The sequence below is a fragment of the Mastigoproctus giganteus genome, chromosome 9 (assembly GCF_048544385.1).
Source record: "Mastigoproctus giganteus isolate SK-2022 chromosome 9, ASM4854438v1, whole genome shotgun sequence".
NCBI lineage: Eukaryota > Metazoa > Arthropoda > Arachnida > Uropygi > Thelyphonidae > Mastigoproctus > Mastigoproctus giganteus.
Genome location: NC_143583.1, coordinates 190,130,992 through 190,146,652, shown reverse-complemented (window position 1 = coordinate 190,146,652; position 15,661 = coordinate 190,130,992). Strand labels below are relative to the sequence as shown.

Sequence of the window (15,661 nt, the reverse complement as noted above, 5' to 3'; positions counted from 1 at the left end):
AACGCTGCATTCTTGTGGTAATGAAACAGACACTGTTGATGTTGGTAGCACCACAGCAGCTCCCACAGCTGTGTCATTTTTAGAGCCATCAGTATAAATTTGCAAAGTGTCTGCATTTGCCAAAGAGTGAGCTGCATGTAGTTTCTGAATGGTTGGATTGTTCAGGGAGTGTTTCCCCCAACGTCGGAAATAGTCATCACACGAAGGTATACACACTTTCCATGGAGACTGTACAATTTCTCTGCCTTGATGTAAATTGGTCAACTGCATATTCCACTGCTGAATCAGTTCTTGTAGACGGATTCCTGTAGGTTGGTTTTCAAGAGGCTTATTTCTGAAAAGGTTTACCCATTGTGGATCATAGAGGTATGACCAGATAGGATGAGATGGAAGGCTATATATTTTAACCGCATAATTGAGGAGTAGCATCTTTCTCCGAAGGTGGAGTGGAGGTTCATTGGCCTCTATATATAAGCTTTGCACCGGCGAAGTCCTGAACGCCCCAAGAGCAATCCTGAGCGCACTATGTTGTATTGTGTTGAGACAGGCTAACAGAGTCTTTCGGGCAGAGTCATAAACAGGAGCACCATAATCTAATCGAGATCTGATTAAGGCCCGGTATAGGTGGAGTAGAGTATAGCGATCAGCTCCCCATGTCATAGATGAGATGACTTTAAGTATATTCAGCTTTTTCATACAGAGAGTTCGCGTTTGTAGTATGTGTTTCTGGAATGTCAGTTTAGTGTCAAGAGTTATGCCCAAGAATCGGATATTGCTGGTAATTGGTATCGGTTGTTTTTCCAGTGATAATTCAGGTTCTGGATGTAGTTGGTGTTTTTTACAAAAGTGAATGGCTGCAGTTTTGGTTGCTGATAGACGGTAACCATTACGTGAAGTCCATGACACTATTTTGTTTATTGCAAGCTGCAAATGGCGTTCAATGGAACGCATATTCTGTGAATGGCAAGATATCGCAAGATAATCAGCATAAAGATAGATTTCTATGTTACTCAAGATGTTCTGCGCTAAATTGTTTATCCTAAGAGCAAAGAGGGTAGCGCTGAGTACCGATCCCCGTGGTACACCTTCTCCTTGGATAAGAGCTTGCGAAACAGCATTACGATAACTCACTTGAAAAGTTCTATTTTTAAGGTAACTCTATGATCATTGGGAGTCGACCTCTGAGTCCTATAGCATATAGGTCTTGCAGAATACCATAGCGCCAGGTGGTATCAAAGGCTTTTTCAATATCCAGGCACACCATGACGATATGTTCTTTCCGAATAAAGGCGTTCCGTATGTTACACTCAGCTTTCACCATAAGGTTTAATGTGGATCGGTTTTTGCGAAAGCCGTATTGATTACTACTGATGACTGAGTGGGATTCTATGTACCATACAAGTCTATCGTGTACCATCTTTTCCAATGTCTTGCCCAAGCAGCTGGTAAGGGATATCGGTCTATAGTTGCATGGATTAGTCTGATCTTTCCCAGGTTTGGGAAAAGCTAGCACTGTTGAATGACACCATGAGCGAGGATAATAGCTTTCGGAGAAGACCCGATTCAGGAAAAGCAATAGGGAATTTAGAGCCTTTTTGTCTAGGTGTTGTAACATGACGTAATAAAGGCCATCAGGTCCTGATGCCCCATTTCTTGATTTGTTTAGAGCAACCTGCAGCTCCAACATTGCGAAGGGTTGATTATATGGGAGCGCTATTCTTGTACTGAAATTTAATTTGCTTTGCTCAGTCCTTCTTTTAAGTTGCTGAAAAGATGGTTCATATGCAGCTGTATCTGAGATATTGGCGAAGTTTTCTGCTAGAGCATTAGCTATTTCTACTGGAGATGATAAATCTTGTCCATTCCATCTCAGTATTGGAGAGGATGCTGGGAGAAATCTACCATTTAGTTTTTTATTTTATTCCAGATTATTCTGCTGTTTGTGTTCTTCGTTATAGTAGAGGCAAACTGGATCCAAGAATGTTTTTTTGCCTTTTTCCTTATGAATCGCGCTTTTGCTTTCAGTTTTTTGAAATTTATAAGGTTCTTGGTAGTTGGGTGTTTACGAAACAGGTTCCATGCCCTGTTTTTCTCTTTTTTTGCAAGTTGGCACGCTTCATTCCACCAAATATTGGCATGTTTAAACGAACCAGTACGCATTTTTGGTATGGCCTTGGTCGCGGCATTCAGAATCTGAGATGTGATGTGCTGTGTGGCATCATCAATGGATTGGAAATTGATAATTTCATCACTGAATGAGATACTGAGAGCAAATAACTTCCAATCGGCCTTGGAAAATTTCCATTTTAAGCGGGAATTATTTACCTGAGGGATTCTAGTTATTTGGAATTCGCAAATTATTGGAAAATGGTCATTGTCCAGAATTGTCCAGCGGATGAGTGGATACAATGTTGGAGAGCAGATTGTCAAGTCTATAGCTGTAGTTGTTCTAGTAGAGAAATGGATGTAAGTATCAGAACCAGTATTCAACAGTGTTAGATTGTGTTTATCAAGCAGCGACTCCAGAACTTTACCTCGTCTGTCTGTATGTGGGGAGCCCAGATCGGGTGGTGTGCATTAAAATCTCCAAATAAACAAAATGGAGGAGGGATCTGTAGTAGAAGTACTTCTAGGTCATTATAAGTATATTCTTTGTTTGGTGATAGGTAGATTGAAACTACTGTTAACATGATTCCTAAGGAGACACGCACTGCTACTGCTTCTAAGGAAGTTTGCAGTGGAATGTGTTTAGTAGGGACTCTTAGTTTACTAGAATGGCCACACCTCCACGCACGGTGGTATTATTATTTCTATTATGCTGATATATAGTATAGTTCTTGATTTTTGGAATTACTTGCGGAGGTAAATTAGTTTCTTGCAAACATATGCTTACCGGACTATACTGTTGGATTAGGTCATGGATATCATCGATATTACTACGTAGACCTCTACAGTTCCACTGTATGATGTGATCCATTATTTGTTTTTGGCGGTTGTGTTTGATTCAGTCTGTTTTTTCGGTCCAGTCTGTTTTTGTCTCTCAAATTTTATTCTTTCTTTTTTCGAAAAGATAGGACGCGCTGTGTCCATGTCATCATCTGCGTACAGATCTAAGATTGGCTCATCCGGGCTGATGTTTTCATTAATATCCATATTTGTTGCATTTTGCTGACTTTTCTGCCTTGGGACTGCTGTTTTAGTTTTTATAGTTTCTGAGGAAGACTGCAAAGCAGTTGGCAGTACTGTAATTGGTGTGTTATTGGCACTATCATTCACATGCTGTTCCATAGTAGATTGCTGTGATTTTGAGAGTATTTCTCTAGCCCAGTCTGCAATAGACGTGGATGGGGGAACTGACACGTCAGTTTGAGTGGCTGCTGACTGATATTTCTTTGTTGCTGCTGCTGCGTAGGTATGTTTAGTTGTAGAAAGCATAATCTGCTTCTTTGCTTCTTGGTAAGTGACTTTCCGCTCTACTTTATATTGTTGGATCTTTTTTCCTGTTTTCCACAGTTCACAGGACTTTGAGTAGGCAGGGTGTTGGCCTTGACAGTTTGAACAATGTGGTGTTTCCACATCACATTCCGTTTGTGAGTGGGATTTTGAACCACAGTTTGGACACATAGCATCCCCTCGACAGACGGTCTGAGAGTGTCCAAACTTTTGGCACTTATAACATCTGATGGGATTATGAATGTAGGGTCTTATACGGCAATTGAGATAGCCGGCTTTAACACTAGATGGTAAATTTGGTGTGCCAAACGTAAGGATGATGTTCCGCGTTGGAACCAGCTGGCCATCTTTTTTGATCATGATGCGCTTAGCATGTGTGACTTTTTTGTTCTTTTAATTCTTGGACTAATTCGTCTTCTGTGACATTAATCAAATCCCACTCAGTGATGACCCCTTTGGAGGCATTTAGTGTCGCATGTGGGGTAACTTGCACGGGAATACCACCAAAGGCTGAGAGGTTCAGCAGAGTCTCTGATTGCTGATGGCTCACACTTTCAATTAGTAAATCACCTGATCTAAGTCTTTTCACCATTTTAGGTGAACCTGCTGTATTTTCCAAACATTTCTGTATCAGAAACGGGGAGAGTGTACTCATGCATTTGTTTGACAAGGAGTGGAAGATAAGGAAAGATGGACATTCCTTTTGCTCTGTGTCAGTTCTCAGTCTTTTCGACTGAGATGTGTCATGGTCGTTATCATTTGATTTAGGACATGAGTGCTGAGGCTCAATTGGAGGGAAATCGTCAAATTCCATGTTTGCTCCTTTTCTCCCGGGAGAGTGGCTTTCTTCTCCCAGGTTACTGGCCCTGCCACGTGGAGGCAGGAGCGGTGCCGCCAGTGACCAAGCGGTTGTAAAGTTTAGTAGCTTGTTAGTAATTAATATATATACTCTGAAAAAAGAAAGGTAGTTTTCCTTTCTTGGTTCTTACTTTAACGCTTGAAGCACAGAACCACTTTAGCTAAACAAAAGAGAAAATGACACTAGAAATAAAATTAAACTTTGTCGCTTAGAAATAGCACACTATATATCTCAGAGGAAATTGCTTGTCACTATCGCTTGGCACTCGGGGCCGAAATAACCATTCTGTCATCAGCCATGACAGCTACGAATGAAGCTTCTTTAACTTCTCTTTTTATTTCATCCCAGCATATTTGCAACAAACAGTCAAGAATATCATTCTGAATAATTTTTGAAATGCCTTTAAATGCTGCATTATTTTCTAAATGGTTCTTTAAATTGGAATCTAATGTACAGAGAAAATTTATTAATCCTCTGAATACTCCTGGATTTTTAGAATCGTCTTTTTCGTCATGTCCACGTAAAGGAATTTCAAACTGTCCACAAAATTTAATGCAGTCTATTATTTTAGATAATACCTCACGATTCTTGGTAACTTTTCTGTTATGTTTGCAGATCGAAAGTCTGTAGGCCTCACTAAGCTGTTCTTTAATATTTACGCTTCCTAAAGGCAATAGTGAAATCACATTATCAATATGTTTCTTCAAACTCTCATGTTTTACAGTTTTTTCTTTCATTCTGTTTATGTTAGTAAAGCCACTTTTTGTCCATGTTAAGTCACCTCCGAACAGTAAATATGGAAAACAAACAATGCATTTTTAACTTCACAACCACAAAACCAACTTTTCCTTTGGTACCATTCAGTTTTAAAACTGCAAATATATTTCTTATTATTACTTATTCCCCACTGAGAAATTTGAATCTTTGGTGTGGGGTGGCCTTTTTTAATCGTATTTTTTTCTTGGAGAGATAATTGTGAAAAACTAAGTTGCTAAAGTTTATTCAGTCACGCGATTTACTTCATGGGGAAGCATGGAGGCCATGATCAAATCAAATTTCACAAAATCGTGTGTCATAGAAATAATGTTTTACTTACAGATCACCCACCGGCCTCCATAGCCGAGTGGTTAGGAGCGGGAGTGCAGTAGCACATGAATAGACCGGGGTTCAAGTCCCTAACTGCTAAATACAGTCGATCTGCCAACCCGCACTGGACCAGAATGGCAGATTATGGTCCATTTCCCTCAATATAAATCGTTGAGGAGGCTTCCATCCTGCAGTGGATTGATAATGGCTGCAGTGTGTGTGTGTGTGTGTGTGTGCACACGCGCGTGTGTGCACACATCACCTCATAATATAACTTCAACCTACCAAGTTCAAGCTCAATTTACAATTAAGCTGTAATCACATAATTACACTGTTGAATGTTGAGTATTGACTTAATACTGATATTATTTAGTTACTTAATAGGAATTCAGATGAATAGCAAAAAGATACCGACATTGTGGCTACACACCCACCAAGGAAAACGATGAAATCTGCACTGTGCGCTTTACAGTGACTTTGATTCATTTCACTTATAAAAAATGTATATTGGCAAGTTGCCAATATGCTGGTTGGCAAGTTGCATTCCAGGGTGTAACTACCAGATACTCACTGGAATGCAAAATGTGTCACTGCCTTGTGCACAGTGAGGCCTACAGTTAATTAAACTTCAAAGTTCGAAACGATATCATGTTTTTATTTGTTTATTATTGAAATGATTACTGGAAATAGAGGATACGCATGCTATATGCGGGTCCTGTTAATAAAAATATTCATTGTGTTGCATTGTTCTTCACAAAATTTCATATAACTCCATTCACTGTATATCCAGATTTAAATAGCTGGGAGTGTCACAGTGCCTATGGATGAGCCACCCCTGATTCCACCAATCCTTTTTGCACAGCATATTTCCTGTTTCCCTGCCAGTAGTCACCAACAATAGCTACCATCAGGCAACAAAGCAGCAACCCCCAAGGCATTTTTTGCCTTGGAGGTTGCTGCTTTGTTGCCTGATGCAGTAGTGTGAGCTGTGGTACTGAGTTCGGCAACTGAGAGCTGGATGGGTCCCCCCATTTTAATTCCTTTGAATTCATCTACCCTACTCTTCAAGTTCTCATAAATGCTCAACAGAATGCCGAGTTGGTGCCTAATTTCTTCACACACTCTGCATTGAATGCACTCAAAGTCATTCCCCTTGGCCTTATCATGTCCTGTTCCAGGAAAGTTTGCAAACATTGCACAAACAGCACATTTCGTTAGGCTGTGATTCATAGGAGAGTTGCCCCCTTCAGTTCTCCTCAAGCCACAGCACACCTGCTATTTTGAGCTCGTTGCTTTGCTGCTGCTCTAGTCTGGGGCAAGATTTCTGTTTAAATTCAATTAAATTTGACAATACTACACCAAGCTAATATTTTCCTAAATGCAATAATACCACTTCTCATTCACCAGTTATGCAGCAGTAATATGTATTATTCTATCAAATTTATGTTGTATGTATTATGCTATAAAGTTTGCTTTATGTGTGTTATGCAACATCATAACGTTCATAAAATTAGAAGTTAATTGTTAATAATAAAATTAACTAATTAATGCCAACCTATGTGATTCAAACCTTAGAGATGGTTATTTACCACAATTAAAACACAATTAAAAGTAGGGAATGAATTTCCCTACCAGGCACTACAGTATAAGTTACATGATACGATATCTATGACAAATCATCGAAACAAAGGTTCAACATATATTAAGTTGTAACTACAAAATCTCTATCTAAATTTAAAAATAACCTAACAAACATGACTAGGACTGTAAAGCTAATAATTAGCTAATTAGAAGAAAATTATTAAATATGATTTAATATGTTAATTGGGTATATTAACATATTATTAAATTGGGTAAAAATAGCAAAATTTTTCAAAAAAGTTATCTATTCCCAGGAGCTCATAGTTGTTTGGCTTAGTAACTTGCCCTCTCAAACCAGGTTTTCAATTTTTTTTATGTTAAAGACTAATTTAATTGTGGTGGCTGCTTTTGGTATTAATTTCACAGTTTTCTCTTCTTTGACAACAATAACAAATTTCTCCTGTTGACAAATTTTGTAATAGTAAAAATTTCTGACTTATGGTGTCCTAAATATTTTCTTTTGTCAACTTCTTTTCTTTTTATTAATTACTGTTAAAATTAGTTTCGTTTAAAATAAACATTTACACAGAAATCTAGCATATACAATTAGCATAAATATAAAGCACGGTATAATATCTATTGAAGGGAATAGCCGAAAAACTCAAAATTTTTGAGTTTAAATAGTCCAAAAACTTTTGGAATTCAAGGGCACATTATCGAAACAGCATGTACAGCAACATGATTGAGGATATACAAAAAGGACATTGTTCTCATGTGTGCTCCTATGATGTCTGAATTCCCCAGAAGCTGTTAAATTTTCTTTATAAGTACTTACTTTTTTCATGATTAGTTTGGCATAATCTATTCAAGAGTTTGTAGCCAAAATAAATAGTACACTTTATTTTCCTGAATAGCTAGAATTCTTTAATAAAACTGTGAAGGATATAGAGCTGCTGGAATGGGTGCAGAGAAGCGCAACAAGATTGATGAGTTGAACAAAGAAGTGCTCTTACTAAGAAAGACTTCATTTCTGCAAACTGCTGGAGACTTGGCACCTGCGAGGTGATCTGACTTAAGTGTTTAAGGCTCTGAATGGATTGAGCAAGCTCAATGCTGACAGGATCCTTCCTCCTGCTCAGACTACACATGAGGGGGCATAAAGTTAAATTGAGGAAGGATACTTGTAGTAAATATATGTGGAAGTTTGCCTTCAGCCATTTGGATGGTTGAGTACTGGAACGAAATTCCATGTGTTGAAGTGGACAACTTGAACAAATTCAAGTTGTCCACTTCAACAAAATAAATTCAAGGAATAACTAGAAAAACTACTGGAGGGGTTGGATGGGTGAAATGGGAAGGATTCCCTCCCCCATTTGGTGATGCTATATAAGCTTGCTTTATTGCATCATTTGCCACTACTACTAATACTAAAATGAAAAGCATTCAGTATTACTGGTCAGATACTAGCTATGACTGAACTAAATGTTAAAAGAGAGATACAAATACAGTATATTTACATTATGACAACAATAAATTAATTATAATAATAATTAAATAAATTATGAAAAAAAAATATATATATATACCTTTATGAGTCTTTTTTGATAATGGAAAATCTGAAAATGACTTCACTGAAATGGATTCCCACTTAAAAAAATAAAAAGTTTAAGACAATTTATATAAGTATATGTAAATAATTCAGAGTATAAATATATAAAATTTTATATATAGAATTATCATTAGGCAAAAAACATGAAATTTTTTGTTAAAAGCCAGCACTTTAATCAAACTGCATTCACTGATAGACATTTTTTGTTTGCATCAACAGCTTGTCCATAAACAAATTTTAGAGGGGAAGGGATCCAAGTTCTTATAGAGAAAGATCTATATAAAAAAAAAAAACTCAAAAATTAAATGGCATGAAAACTGCTTATCAATTTGCAATTTTTGCTGGAATGAAAAGAAAATCTCTGGTCTTTTCCCACATAGTAAATCAGCACATGGGTGTCCTTTATCATATGCAGGTATATTGAGGCAATACATTTGTTTTCACAGTACACGCAATCCTGGAATTCAAAAAGGATAATAAGGGTTGATTATCTTCCAAAGGGACAATGATAAAGGGACAATACTATGCTTGATAATTAAATTACAATATACAATAAAAACCATACAGAGGCCAGGAAAGTTGAATAAAGGTGTTCGGCAAGACAATGCACCTATTCACACATTGGCTGTTGCCATGGCAGCTATGACTGCTGCCCCATCCATCATACCCACCAGATCTAACCACTTATTCTCTGAACTAAAAACCAACTTGTTTGGGTCAATAATGAGGTGATAGTGGCCCTCCACTCTCATTTTTGTAACCTTTCATAACTAAAATTCATTTTCTGCACAGGTGTCATAAGCTTTCAATTTAGCTAAAACTATCTTGCAATGCATCATACAACTTATTGTTCAAATGGCAGTGCTTCACAAAATAAAAATATTTGTTTTGGATATTTTATATGAATGAAAATACAGTTTCAGGATTATAATGGCTAATGCTTATTTGGCTCTATTGAAATCACATGAAGTTGGGAGGTGTTTCTGGGCCATCAAGGTTTAAATTGCCTAGTTAATGCAATGGACCATAGCAGAACATATTTTGTCTAATGACTTATTGGACCCTCATCAGATATTAGATAAATTTTAAATAAATAGGATTAACTTTTTAGTGCTATTTGTCTGAAAGTGGTGCAATAACAGGGCAACTTCCTGTGAAAGCAAAGTCTTGTCTGTTATTTGTAATAAGACAGGTTGGGTTTAAACTGCTCTGTCAATGTAATATATTGGCTGGGCAGTTTAAGACAGATACACTGCCACCAAAAGGAGTCAAATGCACCTTGGAAATCAATAAATATGACATAAGCATATTTTGCAGCATTGGTGTTCACCTACTGGAAAATGGCAGATAGTGCATCAACGGTGGAGCATTCTTTTTTAAAGCCATATTGGTTGGGGTTTGCAAGCCATTTGGTGATGTACTCATGGTTAAGCTGGTTATGTTTAAACACCTTGCCCAGGATTGGAAGCAACACAATTGGTTGGCAGGCCTTGCATACATCAGACAGGCATGGAGGATCTTTCAGGATTAGCTGCAGGTTTGTGTTTCTACTTGGAGGAAAGGAGCTGTCACAGAAGCAGATGTTGAACAGATTGATGAGGTGAGGGAGCAAGGGACCAGGGCTGCTTCACTGCCTCTCTCTCAATGAGGTCTATGCCCTATGCTGCAAGACTTTGCATTTTGCCACATAAAAACACAGCTGCCACCTTTCTGACCACCCATTAAAGTCTATTTAAATTGTCCTGAAGAAGCTCTGCTTTGCACTGTTCATTAACTACCCTACCAATCTTGACATCATCTGCAAATTTTGACACCATGCATTCCTAAGTATATGATATCAAAATTATTCTTTGCATTCAATTCCTTTGTGACCATATCACAATAACCCATCAAATTGGTCTTTTTAATCTTTACCTTTTTCACATTCTTTTCAAAACATTTATGAAATCATTTTTGCAGATCCTTACACCTGTGTAAGGATCTGCAAACTGCAACTTTTCACAGATCCAAATATCTTTAAAAACAGTAATATGATTGTAAAAATTATATAAAAAACAATAACAATAAAAATTTTATGAAATATTAGCAAACACTCCAGAATCTCTCTTTGCAGGTTTAAAATTACTGTTCTAACATACAGGTATCTTACATATTAATTATGTGTGTATAAGTAGAATGCGCTCTGTGGTTTACCAACTGCACAAATCATTCATGAAACATAAAAACATTACTTCAAGCTGGGTACAATAATGTACCATAATGACTTAAATCTAATTGCATCTAAATCTAAAAACAATCTGAAATGGTTATTTTTTTAATGCTGTATGGGGAACCAGTATTTTTTTTGTTAGTTGTTGGCATTGGCTTTTGTGGCCATAATGCACCACCCAAAGTTTTTGAATTTTACTTTGATCCAAGCCCGAGCCCGGATTCGAACCCGCAGTTGCTGGTTGGACACTTAACCCACCTGGCTAGCCCAGTAGGCAAGGAACCATTCAAGAATAATTATATCAATTAAAGAGACATATCAATAAAGTTGCATTCTTCTTTCCTGGAAATAGCGGATTAAGGTAACCAGGGAACCCCAGGCACAAGCACTTTGGAAGCCCTGCTCATAACTGTAATAAAATAATATTAATAATAATATATGATTAATTATATAATAATCATATAATTATGCCAAGCTTTTCAGACTTGCAAATTTATAAATATTTAGTATTAATATTATAGTGGCGAAACAATTTTTTTTCGGCATGTACAATTAATAAAGTAATAATAATAAATACACCATTCAGTTATTTAGATCGTTTAATTAACAAAATAATGCCTAAGCATATGAGGCTTCAGTTCTGCACGACGACGGAAATTAATGTAAAAGTATTAATTGATATGTGATCTAATACTTTAAAAAGTATTAATTGATACGTATATCGTCTTTACTTTCTTTGGAATTAAAAAAGTAGCAATTTGACTTGTTTTGTTTTTAACCCCAGAGACCGAGATCAGAAACGCCAGCCACGTTTTCTAATTTGGTAATCAGGCACGGTTTTTAACATTTTGAAGTGCCCTGTAAACAATTCAGACAATGCTCGCAAAGCTACTGGAGGTTGGGGGTGGGTAATAGATATTAGCGGTTACAGCTGATAGCAACTTCAAAGAAATATAATACAGTGAATGGATGTGCACCGTCTGAAGGCATCCAATTCAAAGTTAAACATAAATAGTAAAACGACAAACCTTTTCACAAGCCTGACGTAGACGTTCAATTTCTGCATGTTCTATCTCACTTTTCTTTTGTTTCTTTCCATAAAATGTAATTTTCTTGTTAACGCCATTCCGCAGACCCTTCGTAAAGCCCATGACTTCTGAAAAACACGTGGTAACCCTAACTTATGTTCGTTTTTACAATGCCAACTAGTTGCTGTTGGAAACGAACGCCTCTCTCATCCAACATGCCAGCAAATAGTTAATTTGTTATTCAATGTTTGCACCAATGACAAATAAATAAGAATCAATTTATTTAAAAAAAAAAAAAATATATATATATATATAATAATAAGATGAAATAACAGTAACCCTACAAGATTACAGCCATTAGCAGAAATGAAAGATGGACAGCTTTTGAGGTTGAGAATATAAAAAAGCACGTGAAGTTATGCGCAAAAAAGGTTGACCAAAACGGTGCTCTTTCCGTTTTGCTCTGTGGCACAATATTTTATTGAACAGGCTATAGAGAGGGGTCAAAAATCATGATTGTCCCATTTAACGACGATACCTGTGAACAGAATTTCTGAAACAATTCACTGTTTATCAGTAACGAATACCGTACGTTTCGGAATTGGTTATGAGGGCATGAGTACAGGGTAGTAGCATACAGAGTGGACACTCCCACAGACATGTTAAAACGCATAGACAGTGGAGATCCCACTTTCAGGGCATAGAAACAGGCCGGAACATTGCGAATTTCTTAGTAATGTTCTTACAGCATTTTCTAAATTTCCTCCCCAGCCGGTGTGGGGAGGAAAATGTCCGGGTTCGAATCCCGTCGATGACGCGAGGTACTTTAATGGGCTTTTTTCACTCCGTGACTAGTTAGTCGGTCTCAGGCATAGATAGCATGAATTTCCCTCCAGAAACTGAGGTTTTTTTCTTCCAGCAAAACAGGCAAATCGACCAGAGAACACACGCAATGTGGGTTCAGAAAAGGGAGAAGCACAATAGATGCCATTTTCTGACTACAACAAATTTTGGAGAAAAGAAGAGAATTCAATCTACCAACATTTCTGCTGTTTATTGATTATGAAAAAGCATATGACAATGTAAACTGGGAAAAGCTTTGGCAGATTCTACGTGAAGAAAACATCCCAACCCAACTCCGGAAAGCGATCCAAAGCCTATATAAAAACTCAAAAGTCTGTATAAAATATTCTAATGGCCAACTATCAGACCCAATTAACACCAATAAAGGAGTGAAACAAGGATGTAGACTATCACCAAATTTATTCAATATCTACATCAATAAAATTCTTAAAGAATGGAAACAAACAATTAACAACGGAATACAGTTGAACAACAGGAATAAAATCCAAACTATATTATATGCTGATGATCAAGTTATAATTACAAAACCCGAAGATGAACTGCAGATAGCAGCAAATGAACTTAATAAAATAGGTAAAAAGTACGAGATGAAAATCTCCACCTCAGAAACAAAATAAATGGGATTATGTGGAAAAAAACATACAAACAGTCAAAATTGTTATTGATGATAAAATAATAGAACAAATATCTGACTTCACCTATTTGGGAAATTTAATATCAAATGAAGGGAAAGACATTCACACTAAACTACAAAAATATAATAAAATCAATGGAACGATTAAATGCCACTTCGGAAAACAAATGACAACTGAAACAAAATTCGTGGTTGTTGCATATTGCCGTATTTGACCAATCAATTGCAATGCTTCCGACCTTTAGTTAGCCTTTCACAACTGGGCCTTCCAAACCCTCTCTCCAAACACGCCCTTTGCAGGTGGAACGTTTTTCACAAACCCAGATTCCAGGTTTTTCATCTAGAGTTCTCTTTGAAAACATGTAAATGTGGTTGTCATCATCTACCAATTTTCTTTTGCCTCTTATTGACGAAACACTTTTTGCCATTGTACACACAGGATTAATCAATCAAGATGCAAAAATAATATGCAGATATTGCACTGCCTGCGACGCTCAGCTTGTTCACGCGATGCACCGCCGATAATGAGGCAGTGAAAACAGCAAACGCGCGCTGTCCACTGCTCCACGAAATGTGAGGAGAGCCAGATGCAGGAACTTTTATTATTTGAATTTAGACAAATCAGAACAAGATTCACTTGTTACTGAAAAGACTCCTATAAGATTAGTCACTGTTCCCTCTCCCCATGTCCGTCACTAACCACGTGACTATCGCCCTCGTGGTTGAGTATGTATTCTTTCCATTGTGAAAGGATTAACAGTTCCAGTTAATCCTTTCACAATGGAAAGAGAACCCTGAAGACATACAAAAGGGGAGAAATTAGTTTAAAGGCCTACGTGACAATTTGTACACAAATGTAATTTTGAAAATTTGTTCGGAAAAGTTAGAGTTATCGGAAGTTCAGTTCCAGTAATCGAGAGAGTTTAACATTGATCTACACTAAAGGGACTGGGACTTCAATAAAAATTCGAGTTATCGAGAATTGACTGTATTTACATTTTTGTAACCTACTCATTATCTACTGGGGAAGAAATGCGAGTGGTCACTTTTCCGTAAAGCAATACAACATGCCATCACGGTTGCGAAGTTATATCCACAATATGAGAGATGCCAAAGGGTGTTGGTAAAAATATAATTTTAAAATTAAATGCACAAGGCATAATTCTTATGGTTTTGGTAATTAACTATATAGTATCGGTGTAAATAACACCGTAGTTTTTATATATATTTTTATAACTATAATCACATACTTATTTCTGCTTTGTCAACGCCATTTCATTTTACAAATTGCAAAAACTACCAGTGCATATATAAAAAATTCTTACTGGTATTTAGGAAAAATGATTTAGAATTTCACACTAAAAATTGATTTTTCTAACTTTAGCTAATGAAAACTGATCAATAATGTCATCAAAATATGTTGTTTCAGTTTCTTCACTTTCAATGTTGATCAAGGATAAACCAGAAAGTCTCTCTTGCCCCATTGAAGCTCTCAAATATGATAAGGTCAATTTTAACTTGCTAAAAGGTTATAGGTTGTAAAAGGTTCGCGTACTTACGTACTTGAAGGTCAGCCACACACATAAAAACCATTGCTTTCCAGGGAGTAATTAGTTGACAAAGGCTACATACAGTAGCCGAAAGCTTCTATGTTATGTTCTTTATTTATGCTAAATTCAATATATGTTATATCTTGAATATCTGTGCCTTGTGATAGTTTTTTGTGTTATTCTATGTACCCTCCGCCTTAGTGATTAAGTTCTTTTCACTTGTTGGTGCAAGCAAGAAATTACTATGCTTCCAACTTCCGACATCACAGCGTTCTTCAGTCAACTTCCTAAAAGATCGCTCACAGTTGGAAATTGAAATTGCAATAGTGAGCATTATCTGGACAGCTACTCTTAAGAGTTGGGAAAACACTTTCATCTCCATACTGAACAATAAACTTGAGGAGTTCCTCATCTTTTGAAATCTGAACACTTGCGCGGCTCTTCAGAAGCATCTTACAATCCAGGATTTGTTCATAAAGCTGAAAACTGTCAATATCATTGCTATAAAACTGTTCAAGGTTGAGACAACTTTTCTTCAAGATATTTAAGCCATGATTGTTGCTGCTTTCATTTGAGTCAAGCAATAATCTCTCAACATCGAAAAGAAATCCAAATTTTGATTCCAAGTCATGGAGACTGATAAATCTTCCTTCCATTTCATTATGGAGGCGATCAATAGTTCCTTTCATTATTCTCGTCATTTCGTCTTTTGCAGCGAGCCCTACATCTTTGGCTTTTTCTTCGCGCATTTGTTTCTTCTTTCTGGAGCATCTATTTAGTTGAATATC

The 15,661-nt window shown here is 36.8% G+C and overlaps 1 protein-coding gene across 2 annotated transcripts in view; it reads right to left on the bottom strand.

Annotated features, from left to right (window-relative positions):
• LOC150080972 (putative ATP-dependent RNA helicase DDX10) overlaps positions 1 to 12,068 on the bottom strand; it is a 274,251-nt gene extending 262,183 nt beyond the window's left edge. For both annotated transcript variants that reach the window (XM_090381935.1, XM_090381936.1), the window contains exons 1-2: positions 11,826 to 12,068; positions 8,566 to 8,626 (exon numbers count right to left, since the gene is read on the bottom strand). In XM_090381935.1, coding sequence (XP_090238061.1) covers positions 8,566 to 8,626; positions 11,826 to 11,948 — 184 coding nt within the window. In that variant the 5' untranslated portion in view covers positions 11,949 to 12,068. The remainder of the gene's footprint in view (positions 1 to 8,565; positions 8,627 to 11,825) is intronic.
• Positions 12,069 to 15,661: the final 3,593 nt, after the last annotated feature.